General features: G+C 63.3%; 3 protein-coding genes across 5 annotated transcripts; 2 read left to right on the forward strand and 1 right to left on the reverse strand.

Annotated features, from left to right (window-relative positions):
• Positions 1-2382: 2382 nt before the first annotated feature.
• On the forward strand, positions 2383-4791 carry POLR2H (RNA polymerase II subunit H). 2 transcript variants are annotated; one of them, XM_027890603.1, is made up of 5 exons: positions 2385-2520; positions 2871-2954; positions 3653-3746; positions 4087-4170; positions 4266-4791. In XM_027890603.1, the coding sequence occupies exons 1-5, from the start codon at positions 2448-2450 to the stop codon at positions 4381-4383; spliced, it is 453 nt and encodes a 150-aa protein (XP_027746404.1). In that variant the 5' UTR covers positions 2385-2447; the 3' UTR covers positions 4384-4791. The 2 variants fall into 2 exon arrangements, with proteins under 2 accessions (XP_027746405.1, XP_027746404.1); XM_027890604.1 differs by lacking the exons at positions 3653-3746; positions 4087-4170 and having other exon boundaries at positions 2383-2520; positions 4266-4363.
• A 353-nt stretch (positions 4792-5144) lies between these two features.
• THPO (thrombopoietin) lies at positions 5145-7233 on the reverse strand. The gene is made up of 5 exons (XM_027890638.1): positions 7120-7233; positions 6186-6313; positions 6030-6116; positions 5666-5830; positions 5145-5560 (listed from the first exon to the last, which is right to left on the reverse strand). The coding sequence occupies exons 1-5, from the start codon at positions 7157-7159 to the stop codon at positions 5378-5380; spliced, it is 603 nt and encodes a 200-aa protein (XP_027746439.1). The 5' UTR covers positions 7160-7233; the 3' UTR covers positions 5145-5377.
• A 7452-nt stretch (positions 7234-14685) lies between these two features.
• Positions 14686-22529, forward strand: CHRD (chordin). 2 transcript variants are annotated; one of them, XM_027890637.1, is made up of 23 exons: positions 14686-14830; positions 15162-15265; positions 15800-15926; positions 16332-16469; positions 16555-16672; positions 17573-17669; positions 17776-17917; positions 17991-18131; positions 18628-18710; positions 18799-18946; positions 19045-19151; positions 19236-19352; positions 19439-19595; positions 19681-19922; positions 20005-20118; positions 20339-20551; positions 20633-20726; positions 20846-20902; positions 21016-21119; positions 21258-21360; positions 21479-21633; positions 21817-21910; positions 22068-22529. In XM_027890637.1, exons 1-23 carry the CDS (start codon positions 14701-14703, stop codon positions 22133-22135), a joined length of 2853 nt encoding a protein of 950 aa, XP_027746438.1. In that variant the 5' UTR covers positions 14686-14700; the 3' UTR covers positions 22136-22529. The 2 variants fall into 2 exon arrangements, with proteins under 2 accessions (XP_027746438.1, XP_027746436.1); XM_027890635.1 differs by lacking the exon at positions 14686-14830 and having other exon boundaries at positions 15178-15265; positions 15803-15926.
• The last annotated feature ends 773 nt before the right edge of the window (positions 22530-23302 follow it).

Here is a 23302-nt window from a genome sequence, read left to right on the forward strand (position 1 = left end):
GCCACTCCGATCCTGTGGCATCTGGGGGGCACTTAGAAACTGCCCCTTCACCCCCCTCACCAGCTGGCCCTGCAGGTGGCTGTATGCCCATCACCCCCATGTGGGGCCGTGCCCACCCGTGCCCAGGGTTGGGGCTCAGCTGTGCCATGAGGGCAGGGAGGCAGACGGCAGTGCCAGCTGGCGGGGTCAGTGGATAGCAGCACCCCTGGGGGGCTGCCTCACCGGCTGGTGAGCACAGTCCCAGCTGCCTGCTGGCCTGCACCAAGTGTGCCAGGTCTCAGCAGGGGCAGGCAGGGACAGCCAGGTGGGATTAGCCCTTTGTGTCACCCTGCAGTGGCCCTGAGAGCATCCAAGCAGGGAGCACAGCTGTGCCAGAGCCCCCCCCAGCCTGAATCACACCAGGGTACCCCCGAGCACAGTGGAGGCTGGCACATGGACTCCTCCCAAAAAAACAACCCCGGACCCCACACCACGCCGCCCCGGCCGGCCCCCGCCTGGTTGGTCACATCCCTCCAGGATGGCACCCTGGGGATGCTGGAGGGGGCACTGGTCAAACTGGTGAGCCTGGCTGTGGTAGGACTCCCCGGCTTGGCACACCCTGGGGGTGCTCTGCCACATTCGGTGTGTTGCTGCCACCCCCTGGCAACCTGCACAGCCTCAGGTGCCCCCCCCAGGCCCCCCCCAGGGGTTCCCAGGCCCCCCACAGCCCAGCCCTGGACCCCAGACAGGCAGTCAAGGGGTCCCCGGGGTGCAGAAGGGCACAGGGAACACCGGGGTGGGGGGTTCACACCCCACGCTTTGCACTCGGTGAGGTGCCTGCCCTGCCCATGGCCTCACATCCTGGCAGGGAGGTTTGTACCACCCCCCCCCTCACCCGAGTTTGGGTGGGTAGAGTGGGGAGGGGGCTGGGGGGCTTGGGAGGGATCACCGTCCAGGCGATGATTAGAAGGAGCCGAGGTTACGTCCCAGCACATTAGAGACTGTCCCTGTTGAGTGCCACTGCCGCGGGGTGACCCTGCCGTGAACCGCCCGCACCCCCCCAGCAGGCCACCAGCCCCCTCCCAGCAGCACCCCCGTCAAGCCGGTGTCCCTGCTGTGTCCCCGCACTGCCCCGTTCCACTGCCTGCGCTGCAGGCATCTGCGTGGATGCGCTGACACCATGTCACGGAGGGGACACGCCGTGGGGAGGCCACACCTGTGTGGGTCTGGGCACCACAGGCGTCCTGTGACAGGCATCCCGGTGCAGGTGCAGGGTCACCGAGGCTCTGGATACCACCACGGACCACGTGGAGATGTCTGGCTCGCGGGGACAGCGTGGGCTATGCCCCACCTCGCTGCAGACATCAGTGCCACACACAGGGACAGACTTGTGTCCCATAGATGTCCCCACTCACGGCCTCGTGGTCCCCGGAGAGCTGCCACGGAGCCGTGCCACCTGCCTGCCCCACCAGCCCCTGTGACAGCACCCTCTGTGCCACGTCTGGGCACCCGCCGCCCAAAGGAGGAGAAGGGTCCCCGTTGCCACGTCTTGCCTGAGCCAGGGAAAAATCTGTTCAGGCAGGCTGGCGGTGGCACTCGGGAAACGGGGAGGGAAAAGGGCTGAACTCCTGAACCCGCGCCGGCGGCTCCGACCAGATGCCAGGCGTGGAGCAACCCCGTGGTGCCCGACGTGTGAGCAGCCCCCGGCCGTGCCAGACCCCCCTGCTCCCCTCACGGTTCATCGGCAGGACACGGGTGACGGTGTCACACGTCTGCCCCCCCCCCCCCCCCCGCCCCATCGCTGGAGTGGAAGGGGGAAGGAGCCGGTGGGGGCTGCAGGCTCTGGGGTCATTGCTGGCTGAGCTTGCGCAGCTCATCACACCGATGCCTGGTTGCGGCCGGGGAACGCAGGTGAAGCTCCTCTGTGCCACAAGAGTGGGACGCGGGCTGCGAGACCCCCGCGGGACAGCCTAGACCCTCCGCGGGGGCAGCTCGGACCCCCCCCCCCGAGGGGCAGCCCGGACCCCCCACCACCTGGAACACCTCGGACCCCCGCGGGAACACCTCGAACCCCCGCGGGACAGCTTGGACTCACCCAGGGACCCATTCCGGGCCCCATCGGGGACCCCCCGGGCCCCCCCGCACACCCCGGATCGGCCGCACGGGGGCGCTGCCGGGGCCTCTCCGTGCCCGGGGGCGGGGCCGCGGCGCTCGCGGCTCCATCCGCGGCCTCGCAGCGCCCCCTGCCGGCCCTGCGGGGGCGGGCGGGCACTAGGACCGCGGGGCTCCCCCGGACTGGGGCGGGCACTAGGACCGCGGGGCTCCCCTCGCCGCCGCCGCCGCGGTGCTGGCAGGGAGGTCGCCCCGCCCACCCTGAAGCTGCTTCCGCCCGGAGCTGGAAGGGAGGGCGCGTCATCGGCGCGCGCCGGGCGGGAGCGGGGCAGGGAGCGGGGCACGGGGCCGCCGCCATGGCCGGGATCCTCTTCGAGGACATCTTCGACGTGAAGGACATCGACCCCGAGGGCAAGAAGTTCGACCGTGGTGAGTGGGCCCTGCGCCCTCCCCCGGCCTCTCCCGGTCCCCGCTCTACTCCTTCCACGGCGGCCCCTGCGCTTGTTGCCTCCCCCCGGAGCGTCCCGCTGCCCCGGGGCATCCCCAGCCCCGCTGCTGTGCCCCTCCCGTCCCCGCGGCCCTCGGAACCCTCCTTTCTCCCGCCCCACCGTGTTCCTCTGCCTGCACACACCCCTGTCAGCTCCCAGGCTCCGGCATCCATCCCCGCATCCACCTCCAAACAGCTCGGGTGCCCGACAGGGATGGGGAGGGGGCCCTGTTCCCACCCAGCCCCCGGGGATGTTCTCTGTCCTGGTCCCTGACTCTGCTGCTCTCCCCAGTGTCTCGCCTGCACTGCGAGAGTGAGTCCTTCAAGATGGATCTCATCCTGGACGTGAACATCCAGATTTACCCCGTGGACCTCGGTAAGCCATCAGGCTGGTAGCCCAGAGAGGGTCAGCTGGTGTCAGCTTTGGTGGGGGAGGTCGGAGAGGCACTCCGAGGATGGAGCCTGAATTTGCTGTGAACAAGAAATGAGTTGTCCCAGACTTCCTTGGGCCCCTGTGCTGTCCCAAGTCACAGGATTTTCTGGGCACTCTCAGTGTGCTGGAGCTGAGCTGGGTTCTTGGTCACCACCCTGCGTGTGTTTAGACTCACCAATGTCCCGTTCCACAGAGACACTATCTGGGGAAACTGTCTCACCTGCTGATGGCCAAGCTTTAAGGGAGACCTGAAATGAACTTCTGCAGCTAAATACACTAAATGGGTCAAAAAGAGAATTTGCCCTCAGTGAGGCACAGAAGAGCTGGAACTGGTGCTGCAGGGGTCACGCTGCTGCCCAGGGTCCAGCCAAGCTCTCTGGGACTCTCCCTGTGAATATCTGGCTGTGTCCCACAAAAACACCAGAAGTGGTGTCCTGGTGGCCCTGATCTCCTCCATGATGTGGGGGAACACAGAATTCAGTGTGACCTTTCACTCATTCCCCACAGTCCTGGTGGAGGACTGGCAGCAGGGGCAGGGCTTTTCTATCACAAGTAAAACACCTGCCGGGATGGCTATCTACCATCACCCTGAGTTCTGGTTGTGCTCCTGCCTTCTCACCTCTCCTCTGCCCTCTTCCCAGGGGACAAATTCCGCCTGGTCATCGCCAGCACATTGTACGAGGATGGCACCCTGGATGACGGCGAGTACAACCCCACGGACGACCGGCCGTCCAGGTACAGGGCCCAGCTTGGACCCATGTGAGCGTCGGAGGGGGAAGGGGGAAGTACTGGGATTGAGGGGACGTCAGGAGGGATTTCTTCACAGAAAGGGTGATTAAACATTGGAGTGGGCTGCCTAGGGAGGTGATGAAGTCACCATCCCTGCAGGTGTTTGGGGAAAGGCTGGGCATGGCACTGAGTGCCACGGTCTAACTGACATGGTGGTGATCGGTCAGTGATGATCTCAAAGGACTGTTCCAACCTGATTGATTCTGTGACTGTGAGAAACCTTCTCCCAGAAGACACTGAGCTGGGGGGTCTGCCTAGGTTTGATCCTCACACTGTGCCGTTGCAGGGCAGACCAATTTGAGTACGTGATGTACGGCAAGGTGTACCGGATCGAAGGGGACGAGACCTCCACAGAGGCGGCCACACGCCTGTGAGTGCCCCAGGGTGGTGTGGGGGGCACTGGGATCTCCTCTTGGGTCTCACATGGGATTCCCTGCTCTCATTGCTCCTCTCCTCCCGTCCCAGCTCTGCCTACGTGTCCTACGGGGGCCTGCTTATGCGGCTGCAGGGAGATGCAAACAACCTGCACGGGTTTGAGGTGGACTCTCGTGTTTACCTGCTGATGAAGAAGTTGGCCTTCTAGCACACCTCCATGGCTGCCCCACAGACATCCTGCTGGCGAGCAAACAGGAGCCCTGAGACCCCAAATTCTGCCACAGCATCCATGCTGCCTGGCCTCCCTGGAGCTGGGGAGGAGGGAGCAGTCCCCCACTTCATCCCAGCCTCTTCCGACTCCTACTGGGATCTGCAGCTCTGTTTGCAAAGAGAGGGATGCCTGACATCCAAGTGGAGATGGTGCCATGTGTTCCAGTCCTGCCTGATGACATCTCACCTCCACCTTCCTGTGCTCATCAGCAGGCTCAGCCCGGGCTCTAGCCAGGGGCAGCCGGACTGGGACAGCTGCCTGCCTGCCTCGGGGCTGGGGACAATTCCCTCAGGAGCCAACCCAAGGCAGGCTGACTTGGTTTTGATTAAACTGGGATGTTTTCTACTCCTGGCTCTGCTTGCTGAGATGAGGCTGGCAGGGAGTGGATGCGCCTGCACAGGGCACAAAGGGGGACTCTGCCACTTCCCAAAGGGTGGGGAGTCCACACCTGCCCCGGACTCTTCTCCAGCCACTACCACTCTGGGCACGGACTGTGCTAGGGCTGGGAGGGGCAGGTGGGTGCCGGGGTGAGGAGTGGCAGCTCAGGCCCTGTGCAGGGCTGGGCCGGGGGGCCGTGCAGTGCTGGTGGCTGCCGCGGGAGGGAACCGGCGCTGGACAGAGCTGGGAGCGTGTCCCAGAGGGGCTGCTCCTGCCCCAGGCCCAGCGGGAAGGACACACACAACCCTTTAGAAAAATAGCTCTTTAATCAAAAAGCATTCACAGTAGAGGTGCCTGCCCAGGTGGGAGCAGGGCCTGTGCCCACCAGCACGTGGGTGTTGCTCTTTGCCTTTGTGGGCTGCATGGTCTCTGAAGACTTGAGGAACAGGAGCCAACCCTTTCCTTGTGGGCATCTTCCTGGGCACCCAGAGCACAGCTCAGTGTCCGGCAGGATTGCTCCAGAGTCACATTGGGGTGAACCCTGTGTGCAGCTTCACCGGGCCCCGCACGGAGGGTCTCTGCTGGCCCCCTGTCCTTGTTTGCACAAGACCTTGGCCAGGTCATGGAAGAAGAAGCGCAGCTTGCCCTGCACCAGCTGCCGGTAGGTGAGGAAGATGCTGGTGATGTGGGTCTGTTCCATGGAGTGTGAGGAGCAGCTCGGCTCCCAGTGTCCTGCCTGAGGGGCAAGAGTGGGATAGAGGGGTGACAAACGCCGTTGTGCCCCACCCAGCCCAGCTGGCACCTCTGCCTTGGTGGTCTGGCCCATGTGGGGAGGTATTACCTCCCAGCTGAAGGTCTGCAGGAGCAGGAAGAAGGAGTTGGCGTGTCGGTAAAGCTGGTTCAGCTGCCTGGCCCCGCACTCCTCGCTCACCTGGCCCAAGGCCCCTGTGGCAGCACCCACCAGCAGGGACAGGTCACACAGGATCTCCCGCCGCTTGGTCTCGTTCTGAAGGAGCAAATAATGAGTGGCCTGGGCCATTCCTGTGCCCACCCTAGGTCTGGATGGGGTCTTCTACCCTCCCCATACCACCAGATATGCCCACAGGCATCTTGCTTGGCATTTCTGGTGCTTGTGCTAATCCAAGGTGCCTTCTCCAGTCCCATGGGCATGCTAGTGCCAGCACCCTCCTCCCAGCCCCTCTCACCGATTTGGATTTCCACTGTTGGAGGCTGAACTCCACCAAGGGCAGCACCGCAGGGCAGCTGAGCACAGGCAGGGCCTGGCACTGGCCCTAATGGGGAGAGGAGATGTTGAGGAGCTGTGCGTGTTCCTTGGGTTTTGGGGGGGACTGTATCCTCACCACTCTCTTCTCCATGTCTTTGGCCTCCAGGATATACTTCTGGATGAGCCTGTTGTCACAGACCAGCCGTTGTGGGCTGGCACGGTCTTCCTTCACGTGCAGGAGAAAGGATGTGAGGAGGAGCAGTCCTGGGGAAGATGGGGTTACCTTGGGCACTGTGCCACCCTCCCTGGGCAGCACCAGCCCAGGGCCATGCCTGCAATGGCAAGCCCTCCCCCCATCCCAGTGGCAGCCTCAATGGCCCTGTGATGGGAGTGCAGGGTCTGGGGACTGAGGAGGGCCTGGTACTGCCCTCCAATCAGTCAGCACAGGGTGCCCAGTGCTCACTCGGGAGAGCCAGGGATTCTATGCCAGTGGCAAGTGCCAAGGGGCCCCACAGCCATGTCTGTGCCAGGTTTTTCGGACCTGCTCCAGGCAAGGGAGTAGAGCTCCACTCCCTGTCCAGGCCAGGGCCAGCCCTCCGGATCTGTGCCAAGAGCAGCTCCGGGTGTCACATGTGCTTCGGGAATCCCGGCCTGCAATGTCCCACAGGGAACATCTGGTCCTTGCTGCTGCCCTGGCTGAGTGCTCTCCTGCTAGCACTGCCTCCCCCAGTGCTGCTGGCATGCCGCTGTGCCCAGGGAATGCTCATCCTGGCAACAGGCATCTCCTCTCCACAGGCCCTCCGTACCTCCTCCTGCCTCGCTACCTGCCCTGGCACTGCACCTGTCCCCAGAAGGCCTTGGCACAGTCTGTTTGCCTAGGATGGGTATGGAGAGATGCTTGGCTGCCCTCGCATGCTGGCAGTGGCCAGGTCCAACCAGTCCAAAGCCACCCTTGTGGTTTGGTGCCCACCTGTGGGGCTTATCACGCAGGGCACACTCTGTCTCTGGGGCCACAGCCTCCACTGTCCCTTCCTGCGTGCTCCCGTCCCCCGTTCCAGCCGCGCACTCACTGTTCAGCTCCATGCTCAGCTGGGGGCTTCGGCCCTGCATCTTCCGCCCTGGGGCCAGCGGCTGCTCCCCGGCTCCCGTCCCCCTTCCATGGAGGGCAGTGTTGGCGCGGGCTCCCCGCGAGCCGCCCAGCCGGGACGGAGGGCCGGAGGCCGGGAGCGGCCCCGGGACAGCGCGGCTCTGCGGCTCCGGCCCGGCCGCCCAGCCGAGGCAGCACGATTTCCTGTTGTGTCGCCGCTGACCTTCGAGCAAAATCACATCAGGGGCCCCGGGCCCGGGGGACGGCTTCCTGCCTCCCGCCGCTTCCTCCCTTGGCTCTGGGCTAGGGAAAGGCGTCCCTGGGCGCCCTCGGCCGCTGCTCACCTGCCACCCGTCCTGAGCACTCGGCAGCCGGCGCGTCGGTGGTCAGTGCCTCTGCCGTGCCTGTCCACGGGTTAGGGGTGTCCCTGGTACCTGCAGAAGGGATGGCGTCAGTGACCTTGCACTGGACAGCCCTGGGAGCATCAGCTCCCGGCTGTGGCAGACAGATATGAAAGCCACTGAAGATCCTCTCACAGAGATTAACCCTGTCCCTGGTGACCCTGTCCCAGAAGTAGACTTCATCCTTGGTGACCTTTTCCCAAAGTTAGACCCCATCCCTGGTAACCCTCACTCAGAGCTGTGGTCTGATCCCTGCATCCATCACCCAGAGGCAACGTGGGGAGCTTGAAATCCCTAGGGTGGCTGTGATGCACAGAGACTCCTCTAAGCTGGGGAGGGTGATGGAGCACAAGGATGTGGCTGGCGCATGGTCCCAGGGCTGTTTCACTGGGGGTATTGACTGGGAGTGCGGTGGGTGGGAGAAGCACCTAGGGTCTGTTCAGCGCCAGGCCCTGGCATGGCCATGACATCCCCCAGCAAAGCCAGTCCCCACCAGGCGCTCTAGGTGGGGGTGCAGAGCCTCATACCCCTGTGTACATGAGTGTCCATAATGGCACACGGTACACACCCCCCACGTGCACCCTCAGACCCGCGTGTGCTCATGCGCACTCCCCTGGCACGCGTCAGGCCACGCGCCCAGATAACCCCCCGCCCCAACAGCCTCCCACACACTTCCCTTTGGGGGACACCCCGCTCCCAGCCCACATCCTCTTGCTCACAGTCTCCCCATAGCTCGTGCACTTCCTTCTCACACCCCGGCTCTCGCACACGCTCGCACGTTCCCACCCCTGTTCCTGCGGCCGGCGATTCCCGGCAGCGCCTGGCCGGGTGACAACAGTCAGAGTAAACACCCAGCGCCGCTCCGCCTGCCCCAAGCCCTGCTCAGCCCACAACAGCCCACCTTGCGGGGTACCCGGATGGGGGGTCCAGTGGGTGCCACAGCTCCAGGGATGAGACTGGCAGCCCAGCCCGCCTGGGCACAGCTTGCGGCAACGGGACCTGTGAGCACCGGGGTCAAACACCTCCAGGCTCCCCCCGCACGGCCGTGGCCCATCTGCGGACGTGACAAGCTGCAAACACACCAGTCAGCACCCTCAACCCCTCTGCCAGCGCTGGCCCCAGTCCCACCACCAGCCCCATGTCAGTCCCTGCCGTGATCCCCTCTGTGCCCATGTCCCCATCCCTCCCTGGCAAAGCCATTGGCGACGCCAGGTGCACTGCATTCCCTCTTCATTAGGCAAACAAACCCATCAGGGGAAACTGAAAGTCTAATGAGGCCCCACGGGCAATGAGGCACCCTAAGGTGCCCATAATAGTCCCTTCACTCCAAAATGCTCCTTTTCAGACATGCCAGAAGCTATCGGGCAGTGTCAGCCTGTGCCCGTAGGCAGCCTGGTATTCCTCTGCTGGAAAGAGCGATGCTAGCATTTGCTGCCCGTACCGGAGGGACAGAGGAGGATGGGGGGGGAGGGGGAGGCCCAGCTGCGGGCCCCAGCCTGATTCCAGGGATGCTGTGTGCCGTGGAGGGAGAGGGTGCGGGGGCAGTGAGGCAAAGGGACCCCCAGAAGGATGAGGGGGCTCCGTCCAGGCAGCCAGGGCTCTGGCAGGGGACAGGAAGCCAGGCGGGGGCCGAGGGACTGCACAGCTGGCCGGATCCCGGTGCCAAGTTTCCCACCTCTCCTTACAGGGTGCAAAGTGCCGGGAATCCCGCTGCAGGGGCAGCCGTTCGCACCCACTTTGCCAAGGTGCTGAAGACAGCAGGAGGTGCCAGGAGTCAAGGGAAGGGGGGGGGAAGAGGGGGAAGACGCCGGGATAGGGGGGAGACTGTGGATCGGTGGCACAGCTGCTGTCCCCACGGGCCACCCAGATGTGCTCAGTGGGTACCCCAGGATGTCAGTGCAAGGCCAGGGTAGCATGGGAAGCAAACCTGGCCTTCCAGCTGCAGGGAGGGGGGTCCCAGCCCCCTTTGAAGCCCCCATAAAAGGGTCTGGCATAAAGGGAAGAGAAAGTCAAAGGAACAAAGAGAGCGGCTAATCCCGGCGTGAGCAAACAGCCCCGTTTGCTCAGGGCACAGCTGGCCCCGGGGCCAGGGAAAGGAGCACAGCGGGACTCTGGGGGTGCCAGGCAGCGGGAGACTCTCTACCCGGGCTCCCCTCACCGGGCACGGGCAGTCCCCTAGAGCAGGGTCCCTCCTGGATCCTCCAGGCTTTTTTTTTTCTATATTTGCAAATTTCCAATAAACATCCGTGGGCAAATCCTCCTCGAACTGCTCCCATACAGCTGTCCCAGGAGAGCACCGTGTCGCTGCTGGGCAAAGGGACTCGCAAAGGGCACCTTGATCAGGGTGCTGCAGCTTGGGGATGAAGGCTGGCACGGTTTTTCCCACCTTTCCCAATTGCCAGCAGGCCAGTTGCTGCCCAGCACAAAGCCCAGGGTGCTTCCCAGAGGATGCCCATGGGCAAACTCTCCAGCTACTGCTTTGGGCAAGGGCAGCTTGTGTCAGTAGCTCTGCTGGCACCTGGGGTGATTCCACTGTGCCCCTTCTCCCATCTTGCTCCTCATCTGAACTCCTCACTCCAAAGTGGGGCGCAGGATACGCCTGCAGGGCACCTCATCCCTCTCCCTCCATCCCATGGAGTGGTGAAGGGGTTAATGCCAGGCAGCCGAGCCGCAGGTGGGCGCAAGAATGAAATTCCTTCTCGCTGTCCTGCGAAGTCTGGGCACAAATATTTGCCTGCATGTCCGGTGGGGAGGGGGGAGACCACCATCGCTTCTGGGAGCTTGCTAATCCCCATACCAAACAAGGCCCCCCCATGCCCTGAATGCCCCCCACCTTCCTCCTGCTGGGGTCACTCCACAAAGCCTTTGAGGAGGGGACATTCGGGGCCAGGGGGACACCAGCACCTTTGGGTGCTCCTATGAGCAGGGAGCTCTGTGGTGTTGATCGTGCACTGAGACGAGGTGGGGTGTTCAAGGGCACTGCCAGGGGCTGCTTGGCATGGCAGACGAGACTCTTTTGGGGTTTCCATTCTGCTCCCTGAGCCGTGGCCACCACACCAGGATGGGATGAAAGCGAGAACTCCAGCCATTCCCACCATGCCAGCAACGCACCCTCTGTAATAAACTCCATGTGTTCACAGACAGAAAAGATCCACTTTCCCCCCATCCAGCACCCCTCAAACTGTACCCCTTTTCTATACCTGCCACCCCCAAAACCCCCTCAATCCCCAGACCCCCCCTTAGCTTTCGTCTGGGACAGCCCAGCCCTGCAAGTCGCCTACCAGTTGTGCAAATATTGCCGGAACAGCTGTAATCCCTGTGTCCAACGTGAATTATGAGATATTTCCACCCATTACGACAGGCCCCCCCCGCCCCGCCGCGTGTGTGTGAGGCCGGGGGGATTAGACACGGCACAAGCCGCACTCAGCACAAAGCTTTGGGGAGGCTGACGGCTCTCCATGCCCCGCGACAAGGCGGGTCAGTTGAGGGGGGCTCTTTTTGGAGAGAAGGGGTGACCCACACGCCTTCCCATCTCCAGGCTCATGCCTGGAGCGGGGGTGGGGTGCCCAGGAGGCAGTGGGAAGCTGCAGGAAGAGGGGGCCAGAGCATGCAGTTTCGCCATGACCCCATCCTTGGGGAGCAGAGGCTCCTTCCTGCCGCCCCAAACCCAGCTCGTGTTCAAAGCCTCGAGCAGGCAGCAGCTAATGAGGGCAGACAATAGGAACTGCATGGGGCAGAACATGGGTGAGGGCCTGCTGCGATGCCCCCATGCCAGGCATGGCACAGCCCTAGCACCACGACCCTCTGGAATCCTCCATAGGACCCTCACCACTGGGCAGGGCACGTGCCCACGAAGCCCTGGCAGCACTGCAGGTTGTTTTGGGGGGCACCTGTGGGGCATCCCACCCATGCTGTGCTGAGATGGGATGATACCTCACAGGATCACCACCTTCCCAAAGGGGACAAGGCAGTGCCTGCTCTGAGTAGAGGTGGCAGAGGGGTGCGGGTGCCAGGTGGGGCAGTTGGGGCTGACCGTGGCCAGCTGTCTCCATCCTGGTGCAGCTCCAGCTGCCCTCAGCCGGCAGCCCCGCTGGGGATGTGCTGACGCCAGGCCCAGCTCCGGAGCCTCAGAGCTGCCTTTGTGCAGGGCGCTGCTGCTGCTCACACACATGTGCGGGCGCTGGGAAGCAGCTGGCAAGACCAGGACCCTTTCCCAGCACCTCCCTCAGCAGGCACCACCCCTCCCCAAGAGCACAGGGACCCCCCAGGTTCTGGTAAGCAACCTCTGCCCCTTGATGAGGGGGGGCATTTCCAGGGGCAGATCAGGCTGTGGATGATGGAAGTCCAGGCAGGGTTGGGGCATCCCTTTCCCCCCTGCTCACGTGCCCCCACTGCAGTGGCCATGCCCCCTCCCTGGGGAGGGATGCCCAGCACCCACCTGCCCTGCCAGGCCCCATGCCAGCATACCAATCTGGTCCCAGCCTGGAAGTGCCAGGATACGTCTGCAGCCCCTCTCTCCCTCATGCTGCTACGCTCTGCCTCGAATTACCCCATGTGGAAAGCTGCAGCCAGAAGGGTTTCCCATCACTCCTTCTTTTCCTTATGAAAGGGGAGGGAGCTTCCCCCACTGCTTCCCCGTGTCCCACAGACGAGCCAGGAGACTGTGACGAGCTCTGGGTGCACAGAGCCAGCACCGGATTCCTGGCACCGGCGGGACAGCTGGGAGCCATCCCGCCTCCTCCCTGATCAGCTCTGCTCACGTTCCGCCATCCCCAGGGCCGCTGCCGTGCTGCAGCGGGCACCGTGAAGCAACGCTGGCACAGCCACACAGACCCCAACCTTCCCCTGCCCTCCACGTCACTGGATCCCAAGCCAGCGAGGATACCGGGAGAGAGGAGAGGGGACAGGTCAGTGACACTGCTGAGGACAGCAGGGCGGGAACAGGGACAAGGGATGCCATGCTGCCAGGCATGGTTCCTGCTTGCAGAAAGTGCTTGCAAGCAGCAGGGTGTCAGGCTCAGCCATGCCCGGAGGGATATCTGGGGGGATGCCTGGGGTCCTGGCAGTGTCCCAGCCCTGGCGATGCTGACGAGCTGTCCTGCCTGGGGAAGCCCAACTGCTCCTCATTGCCTTCTGCCAGCTCCTGCCAAGGGCCAGGTCCCCAGCACGGCCAAGCCCCCGTGCCCCACTGCCCTCCCTGGGAGAGGTGCCCACTGCATGGGGACATGTGCCAAACTGGGACACAGAACGGGATGGGGCAGACATGGGTGAGCTGGGGATGGCCAATCCCATGTGAGCTGCCACTGGGGGCACAGGGAGGTGGGCTGCAGCCCCCCCAGCCACTCAGTGGGCTGTGGGGAGGCCCAGGAGGAGCTTTCTGGGGAGGCAGGGGCCTGTTGTGCTCCAGCTGTGCTGTGTTTCCCTAGCTACACTGCGCAGCTGGCCGGGTGTTTGTACCGCCCAGAGTTGATTTTGGCAGCCCTGCTCTTCCCCCTCCTCCCCTCCACACCCGTCTTCCCCACACTGGGCGCCTGCCTGCCACGCACCCACCACCTTCAGCCCCTCCCTGCCCCCTCTCCGCAGAGGTGGCAACAAGGACATGGGTGACACATGCTGGCCCCACTCCTCACCTGCTCCCCCTCCCTGAGATTCATGCCTCAGTTTACCCAGCTGGATGATGCTCTCCACAGGTTTTTCCATGGTGTCTACTCACTGCCAACCACTGCCACCCTGGCCAGCCCAGGCACATGTGGGTGAAGAGTGGGGCTGGTGCTGGGTGCTGCTCTCACAGCCTCCTCCTCACCACAGCTGCCCCCTCCAACCCTGAGCAAGGGAACCCAGGCATCCTGGCTCCTGTGCCCACACAGCCACTGTCACTGGTGAGCAGGAGCCCAGGGTCTCACTCTGGAGGCTTCCTCTGCCCAAGGTGGGCAGCGGCTGGAGGAATTTAGGAATGTTGAAGGCACAAGTTGCAAGCTGTGGGGGGTGTATGACTTTGCAAAGTGCAGTGTGGATTGGAGGGTGGGGGTTGGCTAATTTGGGAGTCCATGCTCAGGGGTGTTGAGTGGATGGAGGATTCATAGTCCCATAGACGGGCTGAATGCAGGGGAGAGGTCTATCCCACATGGGGTCCGTGTTCTGAATGGGACTGTGGACAGACAATGCCCTGCAGTACCCCACGTCCTGGGCTGCCAAATGGCCTGGGAGCAGTCTGAGTGGATGAAGGAGTCCCCAGGATGTTTCATGCCCAAGACAGGGGGCAGTGAGCCCTGGAAGGCTCATGACTGAGGGTGGACCGTGTGTATGGGGAGACTCCAGGATGCTCTCTTCCCAGTAGGTGCCCTATGCCAAAGAGAGTATATGGATTGGGGCATTTGAACGGGTGTGCCCTGCAAATGCCTTATTCCCAAGGTGGCTTACGTGGATGAAGGACTCCCTGGGGGGCTCATGGCCTTGGAGAGGGGCATGTGAATGGGGGCATACTGAGGATGCCCAGTGCTCAGAAACACCCCTAGGTGTGTGGGAAGGGATGTGGATGGCGGTGGTGGTGTCTCCACAGTGCCCTGTGTCCCAGTGGGTGTTGTGTGAATTGGGAGAGGGGGGTCCCCAAGGTGCTCAGCCCCTGAAGGTGCCCAGTGCCCTGAGGGAGGCTTATATCATAAAATCATATAGACATGATTGGGTTGGAAAGGACCTGAATGATCACCTAGTTACAAGTCCCATCGCTCAGGTTCCCCATGCCTTGTGGCTGGGATGGGAGTGGGGATGCTCTACACTCGGGGGTACCCCACGCCCAGAGTAGGGAGGGGACAATGAAATGTAGGGGATTCCCTGCCCGGCAGGGCAGCCACGTGCTCCGGGGTGCCGCAGGACAGGACAGGACAGGACGGCCCGTGCCCGGCAGGAGCGGCGGGGCCGGGGCCCGGGGGGGTGTCGGAGCGCGGCGGGGGGCGCATCCCCCCCGGCCGGCCGCTGCCTGCGCCTCATTAGCGGGGCCTTTGTTTGCACAGGGCTCGCAGCTCCCGCTTGCCCATGCCGCCGCCTATAAAGCGGAGCCGGAGCCGGCAGCCGGGCAGAGGCGGCGGCAGCGCCCGGCAGCGCCCGGCCCCCATTCCCCGCCGCCGCCCCCGGTCCCGGTCCGCCCGCCCCGGTCGGCCGGCACCATGCGCGCCGCCGCGCTGTTGCTGCTCGCCCTGCTCCCGTTCCGGCCCCTGCCTGGCCGCGCCGCCCGCCCCAAGCTCGCCCTGCCCATCCGGCCCGACACGGACCCGCTGCCCCCCGGCGGGGCGGCAGGTAGGAGCCCCCTACCCTCCACCCCTCCTCTTTCCCCGCTCCGTGCTCCCCTCGTCCTGCACCAGCCCCTGCCGCGCCCCACTTCGCCCATCCCGCGTCGGGCACCTCCTCCCTGCCACCCGCACTCCCGTCCATGCACCGCATGTCTGCACCCCCCCTCCTCTGGCATCCCGCCCCGGGCCCCGCGGCTGGCCGGGACCGGCACTGGGACCGGCACCGGGAGCGCAGCGGGCGGCGGGGCGGTGCCGGCCGGTCCGGGGGTGCGGCAGGGGGGTGTCCGCGGCCCGGAGGTGACCGGGGACGGCGGTGGGTGGTGGTGGTGTCTCCGCAGGCTGCGCCTTCGGGGGGCACTTCTATGCCCTGGAGGAGACGTGGCACCCGGACCTGGGGGAGCCTTTCGGGGTGATGCGCTGCGTTATCTGCCACTGCGAGCCGGTGAGTGGCCCCGCAACCCCCCTTGCCCGGCAGACCCCCAGGACCCGACCCTCCTGGGGACGGGGCTGGCAGGGAGAGAGTTCGACCCCTCGTTCAATACAGCCCTTTCTTCCCTTCTCCTTCCCATGGAAGAGAGAAGCGCGATCCTTCCAGCCAGCCGGACACCTGGATGTCCTCCCGCGCAGCAGCGGGGAGGAGAAGGGGGGTTTAAAGGATCAGGCTTCATTCTTTCTCTCCCTCCTCGGGGATGGCCCCCGGCCTCTTCCCTCCCTCCGAGCAGCCCCCCGAGGCCGGGACTGGCGGGGCCACGCACAGCTGGTCAGGGGGCTGGGGGCCGTGGGGAGGGGGGCCCGGTCTTGGCTGCCTTACAGGCAGCTGGGGGCTGTGCAAGGTGTCCGGGGGCTCCAGATGGGAAAAGCCAGGCTGTGCTGCGAGTGCATGGCCTAGCACACCTTGGCATGGCCTAGCACACCTTGGCATGGCCTGGTACACCTTGGCATGGCTCTCACAGGCTCTTCTTGCCCCCTCCCTCAGCAGAGGAACCGCCGGGGGAAGCCAGTGGGGAAAGTGAACTGCAAGAACATGAAGCAGGACTGCCCCGTGCCTGCTTGTCCCCGGGCCACGCTGCTGCCAGGGCACTGCTGCCACACCTGCCCCAAAGGTGAGAACAGCAGGTGCCTTCCTGCAGGGAATTCCCCAGCACCCACAGCATTTCCCGTGGGCCTGGGAAAGGGGGCACTGCACACACTTCTGAAAAGAGTTGATTGACTTCTTATGGAAGTCACCAGTGCCTACAATATGTCAGGAATGGGGGAGCTCTGTAGGGCACTGTCATCCCTGAACCACCCTGAAAGGGGTGCAGGGAGGGCACACAGGGCTAAATGTCCATGTGTCTGTGCACAGCATTCCCCTGCACCCCCATTCAGAGACCACAGTAATTCACAGGACACTTCTTGGTCTAGCTGAGGAGGGGAAATTTGTTATTGTCCTCCTCCCCGAGCTCTTGGGCACAGGTAGCCTGGTATGATGGTCTCCCCTTGTGTCCACCCCATGCCAACCTTGCCAGGCCCCCCAGAGAAAAACCTTGCACCCCACTTCGACACATTTGAGTACTTCCAGGACAAGAAGGATGACCTGGACAAGCCCTACAATGACCGCTCCTACCTCAGCTCCGAGGGACTGGCCCGTGACGATGCCCGCACAGGTGAGCCACCCACCCGCCTGGGCAGCAGCAGGGGGAGGCACCGCACCCCTCTGTGCTCCCAATCACCATCAGCATCCCTCCCCAGAGTTTGTGGCCTTGCTGACGAGCAGCCTGGAGCCGTGGCACCCTACATCCAATGCCGTGGCCAAGGCTCGCTTCACCCTGCTGCGCTCATCCCTGCTCTTCTCCATCAGCTACGAGCGGTGAGTCCTGCTCCCCATCCCCTGCCCAGGCTGGCACAGCAGGCAGCTCTTGGCTCTCAGTGGGGGATGCTACTGTGTTTGTGCCTCAGTTTCCCTTCTGACGTCCCCTGTTGTGGTGCCACAGCCTCGCACTGACAGGGTGAGAAATTTGGGGAGGCAGCAGTGTGCTGGGGCTCCAGCCTGGGTCAGTGGCCGGGATTTCGGCACACCCACGGCGCCGGCTCGGCCTCACCCATTTGCCTCCAGGTCTGGAGTGGGAACAAATGGGAACGGCTCCAGGGCTCCTGTGGGTGCAGTTGGCAGAAATGCTGTGCCACCCTGCAGGCTCTGCCGGTGGGCACCACCAGGGCGCTGCTGCCAGGTTCCCCTGTTTTTGCCATGCCCTCCCCGGATGCCTGCCAGCGGCAGAGCCTCTCCTCTCCCTCCCTCCTCCTGCTCCAGTTTCTTCTGTTATTCCTCGCTTCCAGGCCCCTTTGCATAGTAAAGTGGTGACTAATTTCCAGCTCTGACCGGGGGAGCCAAGCAGTGCCGAAAATGCTCCTTATTTACAGCCTGAGCACTCGGCTCCCAGCAGGTCTGGTCCTGCTGCCTTTCCCAGGGGGGACACCCGTTCTGTTCTGTGCCAGTTAGGCTCTGCTCTGGGTTAGGGGAGCCCAGAGGACCCCTGCCAAGCTGGCATCTGACAGGACAGCAGTGTTGGGCTAGTCCTGGCAGGGGTGGGCAGAGCGTGGCACTTGGAACCCCAGGGGAACGCTATCCTTCTCCTGCCCACCCCAAATCCCTGGGTGAACCTCATGTGCCCTCCCCAACACACCCCTATGCCTAATGCTGAGTAAGGGTGGTGCCAGTTGAGGAAGGGGGCCAGGCAAGTGGTCTTTGTTCACCCTCTGGTGCCTGCAGGCTGGGGCGGCCGAGCCGGGTGCGTTTCAGTGACCCTGAGGGCAACGTGCTGTTCGAGCACCCCGTGCAGAAGAGTGCTGTCCCCGAGGATGGCATGGTGAGAGGGGCTGGGAGGGCAGGGCAGCATGGTGCCCCTCCCACTCCCTGCCCAGGTGTGCGGTGTCCCCCAGCCCCTGCCCAGCCCTTTCATCTGTCACCCACAGCTCTGTGGGATGTGGAGGACAGTGTCCAAAGCCAACGTCCAGCTGCTGCGGGGGGAGCAGCTCCGTGTGTCCCTCATCACCCGGGCACAGCCCTCCGGAGAGGTCCATGGGCACATCCTCAAGCACCGGGCACTCTTCGCAGGTAAGTCCAGCTCCTACATGCCCACCCAGTGGGTGCCCCCAGAATGCCACTCATGCCCCCTTTCTCTGCACAGAGACGTTTGGTGCCATCCTGACCTCGTCGGACCCCTTGCACCTGGGTGCTGGGGGCATGGCCATGCTGACACTGAGTGACACTGAGAGCAACCTGCACTTCATCCTCATGGCCCGGGGGCTGCTGGAGCCTGGCGCTGGGGGTGAGGGCGGGCAGGGACACCCTGTGGGGCCTGGCACTGTCCAGAGGGGGCTGCATAGGCTAGAGGGGTGCACAGCATATCTGTGGCTCAGGATGCATGTGTCAGCATCTGTGGGGCCAGGATGGGTGTCTGAACTAGGTGTAGGGCTCAGGGTGGGTATAGGAGCTGATACAGGGGGGAATGTAAAGTGTGAGTAGGGGTTGTTGTGTGATTTGGGGTGTGTGGTGTGCTCCTATGGGGGAGTGTGAGGCCAGGGGATGCTGGAGCACGTATGGAGTGTGGGGGTCACTATACAAGAAGGATGGGTTTGGGATGTGAGTGTGCAAGGATTTGGGGAGTGCTGGAGGGAGTGGTGAGGCTTCAGGCATACAGGGCAGGCAGCTGGCAAGAAAGGGGGGATGGGTGCAGGGGTTTGGGGTGGTAGGCACAGAGGGATGGTCTGACAATGGTTGCAGACCACTAGTCCAGTGGGTCCACTTCCCTCTTCCCTGTCCAGAATCCTCCTCAGTCCCACTCAGGGTCCGCATACTGCACCAGGGCCAGATGCTGCGGGAGGTCCAGACCAACATCACCAAGGAGGTAAAGCCACCTGCTCCCCTGCATGCCCTGACAGCCACAGTGCCCAGGGCACCAGGGCTGATCCATGGCACTGTACTCCCCTTGGCAGGACCCCGACTTCGCAGAGGTGCTGAGTGATCTGTCCGCCCACGAGCTGCAGTGGCTGGTGCAGGGGCAGCTCCGCATCGTGGCCGAGACGGAGGGCCGGCACTCTCGTCAGCTGGCAGGCACCATCACCACCCGCCGCAGCTGTGACAGTGAGCACGGGGCCAGGCGCCCTGGGGTGCAGGGGGGTGGCCATGCCCACCTTGCTGTCAACCTCACCCACCCCTGTGCCTCTCTCCCTGGGGTGAAGCCATCCAAAGCGTGCTGTGCGGAGCAGACGCCCTGGTACCGACCAAGACCGGAGCTGTGGGCTCAGCCAAGCTGGCACTGCATGAGAATGGCACTCTGGAGTACCAGGTAAGTGGTGGGCACCCATCTCCCTCACAAGGATCCCAGGGGCATCTACCACCCTGGCACTGCCCCTTGACACCCTGCCTTCAGGTGCGGGTGGTGGGCACTGCCAGTGAGGTGGTGGGCATCACGCTGGAGACCAAGCCCCGGCGGAAGAGCAAGAGGAACATCCTGTTTGACATGACACCCAGCTACAAGGATGGGCTGGTGAGCACTGAGTGACACTGGGGGGGTGGCACAGGGGCTTTGGGTGAGTGGCCATCCCAACCTCTGTTGTCTCCCACTGGTGGCAGGCCTGGGGTGCCTGGCAGAGCCCAAGTGCCCGTGATGCCCATATGCTTCTGCAAAACGAGCTCTTCCTCAACGTGGCCACCAAGGACTGGGCGGAGGGTGAACTGCGGGGCCAAGTCATCTCCTTGCCCTACAGTGGGCTGCTCGCCCGCTACACAGGTATCCAGGGACACGTGGGGTGGTAATGGGGGGCAGTGGGGCAGCCCTCTCACACACCAACCCCATGGCCCCTGTCTGCGCACAGAGATGCCCGTGGCGTTGGCAGGGCAGCTGGTGTCCCCCCCAGTGAGCAGTGGCGCTGGGGGGCATGCCTGGCTCTCGCTGGATGAGCACTGTCACCTGCACTACGAGATCTCGGTGGCAGGGCTGGGACGCCCAAGTGACGGCACTGTCAGTGCCCATCTCCACGGGGTGGCCGAGCTGGGCGAGATGGGTGCCCGTCCCCACCAGCACAAGCGCCTGCTCAAGGGTTTCTATAGCACGGAGGTGAGGTGGGCACCTGGTTGGGGCACCCCATGGCAGGGGCTGGGCCAGATCTCACCGTCTTTACCTCCCCTTGCCCTGACAGGCTCAGGGAGTGGTGAAGGACCTGGATGCCGATCTGCTGCAACACCTGGCCCAGGGCACCGCTTTCCTGCAAGTCAGCACCAAAGCACACCCCCATGGGGAGATGCGGGGACGGGTAGGTCCTTATCAGGGCAGGGCATCCCTTCCCATCCCCACTGCTGCCTGGGGTCCCCAGCTGGGTGGCACTGCCTGGAACAGGGTAGAAGGGCACAGGATGGGGGAAATGATGTTGCGTGGCCCCAGCATTACAACATGATGCGTTCTGTGGTTATGGGTGCTTCCTGCACCAGCCTTGACCACGGAGGGTAACAAAGTAACCTCCTGCCCCCTTCCAGGTGCACATCCCCAATCAGTGCCATGCAGGAGGGACCCGCCTGACTCCAGAGGAGGCCCTGGGCGAGGCCCAGCTCTCGGAGGGCACTAAAACCAGGGACCTGGAGCAGCTGAAGAAGGACCCCAACTCCTGCTTTTTTGAGGGTCAACACCGGGCACACGGCACCCGCTGGGCACCCGACTATGACAAAAAGTGCTCCATCTGCAGCTGCCAGGTACAAGCCAGGGGGATGTGTTTTAGGGGCAGCACTCATCAGTAATGCCCCTGTAATGAACCCCATTCCTGCTGTCCCCAGAAGCGCACAGTGATCTGCGATCCCATCTTGTGCCAGCCCCTCAACTGTACCCACCAGGTACACCCTGAAGAGCTGTGCTGCCCCATCTGTGAAGGTAGCTGGGGCATAGAGGGGTTTTCATGCTGAGGGATTCCCTCTGAGAACAAGGTCTCTCTCTGAGACTTTGCTGCTGGCACTGTGTGCACCCCCTCATGGCCTTCCTCTTCCTTGTAGAGAAGAAGAGAGAGCAGGAAGAGCTGAAGCTGGAACGAGCACGGGACAGTAGTGAGGGTGAGTCCTAGTGGGCACAGGCTGAGAGGGCAGCTCTGCTCCTCTCAGCCTCCCCAACACCCCCACGAGGGCTATGCCTTCCTCTTCTTCCTCTCTCTCTCTCTCTCTCCCAGGCTGCTACTTTGACGGGGACAAAACATGGCGAGGCTCTGGCACTCGCTGGCACCCTGTTGTGCCCCCCTTTGGCCTTATCAAATGTGCCATTTGTACCTGCAAGGTGAGTGCAGGTTCCAGACTTGCCCCCCAAACTGGTCTGGCACCTACGGGTGCTCTCGGTTACTGGGCAGGGACTCAAATCATGGAGTGGGGTGCCAGCTGCCCCGTGCCTCCCATGAGCCCCATGCACTCCCTGCAGGGCACCACGGGTGAAGTGCACTGTGAAAAGGTGCAGTGCCCGCGGCTCACCTGTGCCAACCCTGTGCGCGTCAGCCCTTCCGACTGCTGCAAGCAGTGCCCAGGTACCTGCACCCCTCCCCTACCTTCCATTCTCCCTTCATAGCCCCTGCATGCCCCCACTGGCAGTGCCACGGGGTGCCCTGCCACAGGTAGGCAGCCTCCCACTGCCTTTTCCTGCAGCCCCAGAGAAGAGTGTTCCCGAGCTGGCTGACTCCATGCAGGCAGATGGGCCACGGGCGTGCCGCTTTGGGCGCCGCTGGTACCTCAACAACGAGAGCTGGCATCCCTCCGTGCCCCCTTTTGGGGAAATGAAGTGTATCCTGTGCTGGTGTGTGGTGAGTGTGCCCGCCTGGGGCAGCAATAGGGGAAGGTGCCATTGTGCCAGTCCTCAGGGCTTTGAGGACGGGTGGTGATGCCCAGAAAAGGGGCAGGTGAACAAAAAACCCCGGGCACCCACTGCACCCTGAGGAGCTGCTGCCCCCCACCTGTGGTGCTCAGCCCCTTTTTATGTCCTTCAGTCAGGGGAGACACATTGCCAGCGCCAGGAGTGTCCCCCGTCTGCCTGCACCAGCCCTGCCACAAGGGACAACCCCTGCTGTGCCAAGTGCCGTGGTGAGTGCTGCTGCTCACACGCATAGGCGCCGCTCCACAATCTGCTCCCCTGTACCTCCCAGGACCCTTGGTGCTGAGCTAGGGCTGGCACAACGACCCCACATGCCCTCCTGGAACATCCTGTGCCCATTCCTCAGCCTCACTTTCCTCCCCACAGCCCTGGACACCCCTTCGGATGCGCAGGAGAAGGTCCTCGATGACAAGGTGGAGGCATGGAGCCACTGAGCAGTGACTGCTGCCCGGAGCAGGGCAAGCACACAGCAAGGCTAGATGGCAGGGGGGAGTCCCCACCGCCTATTGCCCCTGCCCGCCCAGAGTGGGGGGCACAGAGGAGCACAGCGGGGTGCACATGGCCAGGCCCCCAGACTGGGCACCCCATCTCAGCATGACTGCGATGCCAGGACTGCCCTACCCACTCATGCCAGTGGGCATAGGCTGGGCTAAGAGAAGCCAGGGCACCTGCTGCCCTCCCCCTCCAAGCCCCACTGGCCAGCAGGCCTCACGCCCGCGTTGTACATAGTGTAAAATCCCTCTGGCCCCCGTTTGCTGCACCCACCCTGGCTCGGCTGGGCTTCTCATGTAATTTATGGTGTCTGTGGACGGGGATCAAGATGTATTTATTAAACCAGAGATATTGCCCATCTGCCTCCTGTCTCTTCCTAGCAGCAGTGGGCCCCTGCTGAGCTCCAGTGGGGTTTGCAGGCCCTGGCATTGCTGGGGTTGGGGGTGTGTATTTGGGGGGGTACAGGGCATGGGAGTCAATGCCAGGCTGGGGCCACACCTCATGGGCTGTGGGGTGGCACTGGAGAGGACCAGAGTGGTGTCCAGTGACCACAGCTGGAGCCACACTGCCAGCCATGCCTTTCTTCATGGCAGAGGCTGCGGGCACAGTCCTTGGCAATGGTGCCCACTGGCACAGGGACAGCTGGACTCTCTCTCCCCCACCTCCATGATGGCACAAAGAGTACAGCCCACCCATGGAGGCACTGTCCTACAGCACCACAACCAGCCAGGTGCCTGGGGCTGGGCACAGACACCCATGGCAGTGCAGAGCAGACCACTGCAAGTGCTCTGGGGCAGCAGTCACTACTCCAGTCACTCCACTACAACTGCACTGGGCTAAGGCCTCATGGGGCCCGTGGGAGAGACCCAGTGCTGCCACCTGCCCTTCCATCCCCAATGTGGGGGACTGGGGTATCTCTGAGAACACCCAAGCTGTGTTGGGAGGGACGCACTAGAATGACCAGGATGTTACAAAAGCTATACTGGGCCATGCTGGAACAGTGCCAGGGCTGTAGGGAAAGTAACACTGGGCTGTACTGGGAAAGCGGCAAGGCATACTGGTACAACAACAGTGCTGTAGTGGGACAGTGTTAGCCTGTACTGGGCCTG

This window comes from Empidonax traillii, unplaced genomic scaffold (genome assembly GCF_003031625.1).
Source record: "Empidonax traillii isolate 1590-97213 ecotype Southwest subspecies unplaced genomic scaffold, ASM303162v1 scaffold292:size1342341, whole genome shotgun sequence".
Lineage (NCBI taxonomy): Eukaryota > Metazoa > Chordata > Aves > Passeriformes > Tyrannidae > Empidonax > Empidonax traillii.